Consider the following 7,284-nt stretch of genomic DNA (forward strand, 5'->3'; position numbering starts at 1 on the left):
TGATGTACATTGTTACTATAAATAAGTATTTTAAATTTCAATTGAATATCTCAAGCAATAATTGAGATATTTGACTTTACAAAAAAACTTTAACCAAAATTTCTAAGTTCCAAAGGGGGCATAATTCTGTCAATATGGTAGGCAGAGTTATCCAACTTGTCAATCTGATGTACATTGTTACTATAAATAAGTATTGTAAGTTTCAATTGAATATCTCATGCAATAATTGAGATATTTGACTTTACAAAAAACTTTAACCAAAATTTCTAAGTTAAAAAGGGGCATAATTCTGTCAATATTGTAGGCAGAGTTATCCAACTTGTCAATCTGATGTACCTTGTTACTATAAATAAGTATTGTAAGTTTCAATTGAATATCTCAAGTAATAATTGAGATATTTGACTTTACAAAAAACTTTAACCAACGCAGATGCCGACGCGGACGCTGACGCCGACGCCGACGCCGGGGCGACTACAATAGCTCTCATATTCTTCGAATAGTCGAGCTAAAAATTTATAGACAAAAATATCTAGTAATATTAACACTTAAAGAATGTTGATTATAAGAAACTGACAAATACAATGTATATAGTAATATTTTTAAATCACTAACTTAAAAATGATTTATAAAAAAAGAAAAAAATCTTATATATGACATAATAAATTGTAAGTCTTTAATAATTGACTATAATGGTTAGACCCTAAGATTTAGTGTGTCAAACATACAAAAATATGCTTTTCCATGGTTTAATGTCAAACACATCACTGTTCTTTCTTTGATGAATAGGAACATGCACAAATTCAATAAAGTTGTTTATTAAAACTATGTTAAAATAATCTATTCATTTAAAGATGATATTTTATTATGTGTAAGAGTTTACAAAACAAGAACTGTCGGAGGACAGTAACGCTCGACTATTCGAAAATTTGTCACAAGGGTGTTTCATTGAGTATAATAATGCTTACCTATATGAATACATAAAATTGTCCGAAAAGGTACAAACCCTTCAAGTTTCAATAAATTCCCTTTAGTAGTTATGGAGATACAAGCTTACACACAAAAACTTAACCAAGAATTTATGAATCAAAAAAGGAGCATAATTATGCGAAAAAGTAAATCAGAGTTATAGGACTTGTGCCAATCATCTTAGATAATCACAGACAACAAGAGTGTGAAGTTTCAATCCATTCCCTTTAGTAGTTATTGAGATACCAGCTTACACGCAAAAACTTAAACAAAAATTTCTAAGTCAAAAAATGGGCCTAATTATGCAAAAATGCAAATCAGAGTTATGGGACTTGTGCCAATCATCTAAGATAATCACAGAGACCAAGTGTGTGAAGTTTCAATCCATTCCTTTCAGTAGTTATGGAGATACCAGCTTACACGCAAAATCTTAACCAAAAATTTCTAAGTCGAAAAAGGGGCATAATTATGTATAAAAGCAAATCAGAGTTATGGCATTTGTGCCAATCATCTTAGATAATCACAGAGAACAAGTGTGTGACGTTTCAATCCATTCCCTTCAGTAGTTATGGAGATACCAGCTTACACGCAAAAACTTAACCAAGAATTCATAAGTCAAAAAAGGGGCATAATTATGTAAAAAAGCAAATCAGAGTTATGGGACTTGTGCCAATCATCTTTGATAATCACAGAGAACAAGTGTGTGAAGTTTCAATCCATTCCCATCAGTAGTTATGGAGATACCAGCTTACATACAAAAACTTAACCAAGAATTTCTAAGTCGAAAAAGGGGCATAATTATGAAAAAGAGCAAATCAGAGTTATGGGACTTGTGCCAATCATCTTAGATAATCACAGAGAACAAGTGTGTGAAGTTTCAATCCATTCCCTTCAGTAGTTATGGAGATACCAGCTTACATACAAAAACTTAACCAAGAATTTCTAAGTTGAAAAAGGGGCATAATTATGTAAAAAAGCAAATCAGAGTTATGGGACTAGTGCCAATCATCTTAGATAATCACAGAGAACGAGTGTGTGAAGTTTCAATCCATTCCCTTCAGTAATTATGGAGATACCAGCTTACATACAAAAACTTAACCAAGAATTTCTAAGTCGAAAAAGGGGCATAATTATGTAAAAAAGCAAATCAGAGTTATGGGACTTGTGCCAATCATCTGAGATTATCACAGAGAACAAGTGTGTGAAGTTTCAATCCATTCCCTTCAGTAGTTATGGAGATACCAGCTTACATACAAAAACTTAACCAAGAATTTCTAAGTCGAAAAAGGGGCATAATTATGTAAAAAAGCAAATCGGAGTTATGGGACTTGTGCCAATCATCTTAGATAATCACAGAGAACAAGTGTGTGAAGTTTCAATCCATTCCCTTCAGTAGTAATGGAGATACCAGATTACATACAACAAGAACTGCCGGAGGACAGTAACGCACGACTATTCGAAAATTTGTCACAAGGGTGTTTCATTGAGTATAATAATGCTTACCTATATGAATACATAAAATTGTCCGAAAAGGTACAAACTCTTTAAGTTTCAATACATTCCCTTCAGTAGTTATGGAGATACAAGCTTACATGCAAAAACTTAACCAAGAATTTCTAAGTCGAAAAAGGGGCATAATTAGGTTAAAAAGCAAATCAGAGTTATGGGACTTGTGCCAATCATCTTAGATAATCACAGAGAACAAGTGTGTGAAGTTTCAATCCATTCCCTTCAGTAGTTATGGAGATACCAGCTTACATGCAAAAACTTAACCAAGAATTTCTAAGTCGAAAAAGGGGCATAATTATGTAAAAAAGCAAATCAGAGTTATGGGACTTGTGCCAATCATCTTAGATAATCACAGAGAACAAGTGTGTGAAGTTTCAATCCATTCCCTTCAGTAGTTATGGAGATACCAGCTTACATACAAAAACTTAACCACAGGGACGCCGACGCCGACAAATGGGTGACTGCATTAGCTCGATTATTCTGCGAATAGTCGAGCTAAAAACTTAACCAAGAATTTCTAAGTCAAAAAAGGGGCATAATTATGTAAAAAAGCAAATCAGAGTTATGGGACTTGTGCCAATCATCTTAGATAATCACAGAGAACAAGTGTGTGAAGTTTCAATCCATTCCCTTCAGTAGTTATGGAGATACCAGCTTACATACAAAAACTTAACCACAGGGACGCCGACGCCGACAAATGGGTGACTGCATTAGCTCGATTATTCTGCGAATAGTCGAGCTAAAAATGCAGTAAGAAAGCAAGAATAGGTATTTGATACCTATTTAATTAAAAGGCATTGGTATATGAAAGAATGAGATTTTTAACATGGTTTATTTTAGACTTTAAATATTAACCTTCGATGCAGATCTTTGATTTGAATAAAAATCAAAATTTAATCAGCTCATAAAAAAGTGTTAAACAAGCAATATCAAGGTTGAAGGAAGCACTTAAATGAAGTAAATCGTTAGTATTTCAGTCCATATTAATGTATTAACATATATACATGTATACATATGAAAGGAAAACATGTTCATTAACTTACATGTCAAAATATCAATAAATAATGTATTAGTGATTGTAATGTGGCACATTTTTTTTCTTTTTACAAAGACTTAGCACTTACATAGGCAAGAATACCAGCAGCTTTATAATTAGATGTGAATCCATAGGTATAATTTTTAACTTTGTAGATATGACATCTTAGGATCTAGGCTACATGTATACAGTATAACTTCTACCTTTCTCATTATACATAAACTCTGTAGATATAACTCTATGTTACTTCTACAACATCAATCAGCTAACAACAAATTACCTCGTGTTCCTGCAAAGTAGCTGATTTACAACACTGTGAATCAGGAAAGAATTAATAAATAATACATTGTATTACTGTAGTTTCATCAGGTAATGGTATATTGCAAGTAATGTTTTGCAATTCTCAAAGACACCTGGATGTTATATTTTACCTTTTGTTGCTACATGATTTTTAAGATTTCTTTCGAAAAAAACAAAACAAACAAGTACAAATATATCAGACGGAAATTATTTTGTCTTGCAAAATCAAATTGCAAAATAAAGAAAAAACATGCAGTATTATTGTTTGTAACAAATGGGAAGCACCAGATCTAAACTTTCAAAACAATAATTTTATAATTGTATTAACTAGTTCTTCATTTATGTAAAAAGTGAATATCATAGAATATAATTGTTTATGTAAAATTAAATCTGTCATTCCACTCTGGTTTCGGTCCTGATGCTTTCTTTCTTCTAGATGGTGAATCAGAATCCTAAAATATAGAATATTATACTATAATCAATTAATTTAACTATAAATATAGAAAATTATACTGTAATCAATGAATTAAACTATTTTAAAATCTGGTTTTGATTTGACTCATTTCTGGGCAAGTCTTAAATGTTCTTTTATTAAACTTTCCTTAACACCATTGTGTTTATCATGCTATCAAATGTGTTGTGACAGATTAACTTCAAGAAAATTTGATATGTCACTAAATTAATAAAAAATATACATTGTAGTATTGATTTTTTTCTTGCATGAATAGAGCATATTGTTAACAATTTTGTTGTTAACAAATATTTCATTGTTGCAAAAAACACGGATTATTTATTATATACTACAATGAACAATACAGTACAATGGTGAAAAAACTGATGAATAATCATTAGAATGACAGAAATCAAAACCTCATAGATTTTTATACAAATTATTTAAACTATAAAGTTTTACTTAACAAATATCATTTTGTTGCAAAAAACATCGAGACTTGTTAAAACAAAACAATGAACAATGGTGAAAATACAGGTCAATAGTAATGGCAGAGCCTGAGATAGATTTTGATACTTGTATAACAAAAAAACATAATTATTATTATCAGTTTAGACATTTAGTTTACATTAACATTACAAAAGATTTAAAATTAAAGAGAAATTATTTTCGTACACAATAAGGCAGCATGCAATTGTAAGACTTGATTAAAAAATTTGGCTTAATAACAACCAAATTCATACAAATGGATAAACGCAACACCCCTTTTTATTTTTAAAAAAGACTTTAATAACATATGTGTATATTTCTATATCTTTTGGTACTGTTTACCAAAAGAGGATATCAGAGAATATTGTTCATAGTTAAAATTTATGTGACAAAATGCACTTAATATGTAAAAAAAATTGATATAATGTATTAAGTAATAGAAAGAGCATCAAAACACAGGGTTCTCTGTGACGCTTTTTTCGGCGTCCCAGTAAGCATGCTTATTACAGCTGGATGCAAATATTTCAGAGCAAGGATTCCGCGTACGCTTAATTCTGTCTGGGGGACGCATAAGCATTACCGATTGTTTAAACACAAGGCTATCTGATATGTACTAGGGGGCAAATCCTCAAGTTTTAATCAGATTGCTGAGTGTTTTGATGTTCTTCTTCCTTTGTATAATAGGCAAAAATAAAAACATGTTCCCTGTTGTCACAGTGTGAAACACCAGAAAAAAAGTAACCAATGAAGGAGGATCTGTATATGATTTCTATCGCTATCCCTTCTTCTACTGTCTTGCGTGCGAGTAACTAATACCTGCACACCAGTAAGGCCCCCACGATTACACGTTTAAACGGATTCGTTTCGATTTTCATTCGTAAACGGTTACGATATTTTTTACCGTTTAATCGAAATAACCATATTGTCTTAAATTATCTTAATCATTACCTGTAATCATGGGTTCTATCTATTCTAATTGGTTGATTCCAAAGTAAAAAAAAATGGAAAATTGGTGTTTACAACCCCCCACACAGCATCGCCGTGCAATAATCGCTCGTGTCATAATACATTTTTGGTAAAAATGATTTCCTTTGATCTTTCAAATAATGAAAGGGGGATATATTGCAGAAAATAGTTGCCGACTCAATCGTGATGAGCCCTGAATATGATTTACTTGTACATGTATTTAAACTCGAAAGTAAGTCATCATTTAGCTAACTCTTATACATTGTGTAGTTTAATTCAAAGAAGTACCACCGTTTAAACGGTATCGTTTCGGTTCTTAGCAATCGTGTAAACGTTTACAAAAAAATGTAAACGTGGGAGCCTTACACTCCAGTTAATGCACTGTGCATGTATATGTATATGATTTAACTCTGACACATATTCAACAGAAAGGTCCCCAAACTATGATACAACATATCTCAACTTCAAGGGACCTAGACAGGGACTTTTAACTGTACCTGACTGCTGCTTGTTAAAAGTCTGAAATCACAGTATATTTACACTAGTGTGAATTGAGAGAGTTGAAGGAAATTCTTTGTCACTAGTTAATAATTATCATGACTTAAACAAAAGTCTTACAGATAAAAAAATAAAATAAAAGTTTCTGAAGTGCATCATTTTCAAAGTTAATTTTAAATATGAAAGAGCATTATAGTCTAAAAACAGGACAGACTAACATGCTCTGTATTGAAATGCAATATCAATAATCACCTTTCTAATAGCAGTTTTAGATGTTGACTTTGAACGGGGAACTGCAGGATCACTCATTACCGGTTTTGTATCTTGAACACTTGTTTTAGATCTTCGTAGTTTAATAGCATAGACACTTGTGTCTTTTTCTCCTGTAATAGGTGGTAAAACTTTTCTGATACCAAATGATGAACCATTTCGAGATCCGTGATTTGATGACACTGCCGAGCCTGATGCACTTGCTTTTCCATTACCTAGTCGTGATTCCATATTAGATTTACTTCTTGATTTTACCTTTGGTTTTGAATCTGAGGATTCATCATCTTGACGTCTTAACATTTCTTTAAGCTTTCTATTCATTTTATAAGCTTCCTGTAGCAAATCCTCAGTGTCTTCTTCAGTTAAATCAACATTTTCCAACATGTTTATGACACTATTTGGGTCTGTAAGATCTAACTCTTCGGTGTAACTGGTTGGACTTATTTTACCACAATTTGGCTCATTTGTAGAATCTGTATCATTCTTTGATTTTTCATGACCATCACTGGTCATTTTATCATTTACCTTGTCACAGTGATCGCCTAATCCAGTCGGTACCTCATTTTGAGACGCGTGTTTTTCCTGTTCCAACATATTTTCTCTTTTATCAGCCGTTGAAAGTACATCAGAAATCCCTCCGTCTTTAGTCCGAAATTCCGATTCATCCATATTAAACAATTAAATCATTTACAAATAAGCTTCAATATAAAACAGCTTAAAATAAAATAAATGGCAAATATCACATTCCAATTCATTCAAGGCGTCATTCGATACAGAAATAGCAACTAATAAGGGGAGA

The 7,284-nt window shown here is 31.9% G+C and overlaps 1 protein-coding gene across 1 annotated transcript; it reads right to left on the minus strand.

The window, feature by feature from the left end:
* Positions 1 to 4,001: 4,001 nt before the first annotated feature.
* On the minus strand, positions 4,002 to 7,283 carry LOC132713060 (uncharacterized). Its single transcript, XM_060695524.1, has 2 exons — positions 6,468 to 7,283; positions 4,002 to 4,263 (listed from the first exon to the last, which is right to left on the minus strand). Exons 1-2 carry the CDS (start codon positions 7,152 to 7,154, stop codon positions 4,186 to 4,188), a joined length of 765 nt encoding a protein of 254 aa, XP_060551507.1. The 5' UTR covers positions 7,155 to 7,283; the 3' UTR covers positions 4,002 to 4,185.
* Between the last annotated feature and the right edge of the window lies 1 nt (position 7,284).

Source organism: Ruditapes philippinarum, unplaced genomic scaffold (assembly GCF_026571515.1).
Source record: "Ruditapes philippinarum isolate M1 unplaced genomic scaffold, ASM2657151v2 ctg100_1_1_1_1, whole genome shotgun sequence".
Lineage (NCBI taxonomy): Eukaryota > Metazoa > Mollusca > Bivalvia > Venerida > Veneridae > Ruditapes > Ruditapes philippinarum.

Excerpts from the sequence above, each read along its gene's own strand:
- LOC132713060 (XM_060695524.1), bottom strand. The coding sequence starts at position 7,154 with ATGGATGAATCGGAATTTCGGACTAAAGACGGAGGGATTTCTGATGTA. Across the intron at positions 4,264-6,467 it reads CTAAAACTGCTATTAGAAAG|GATTCTGATTCACCATCTAG; the intron begins GTGATTATTGAT and ends TCTATATTTTAG.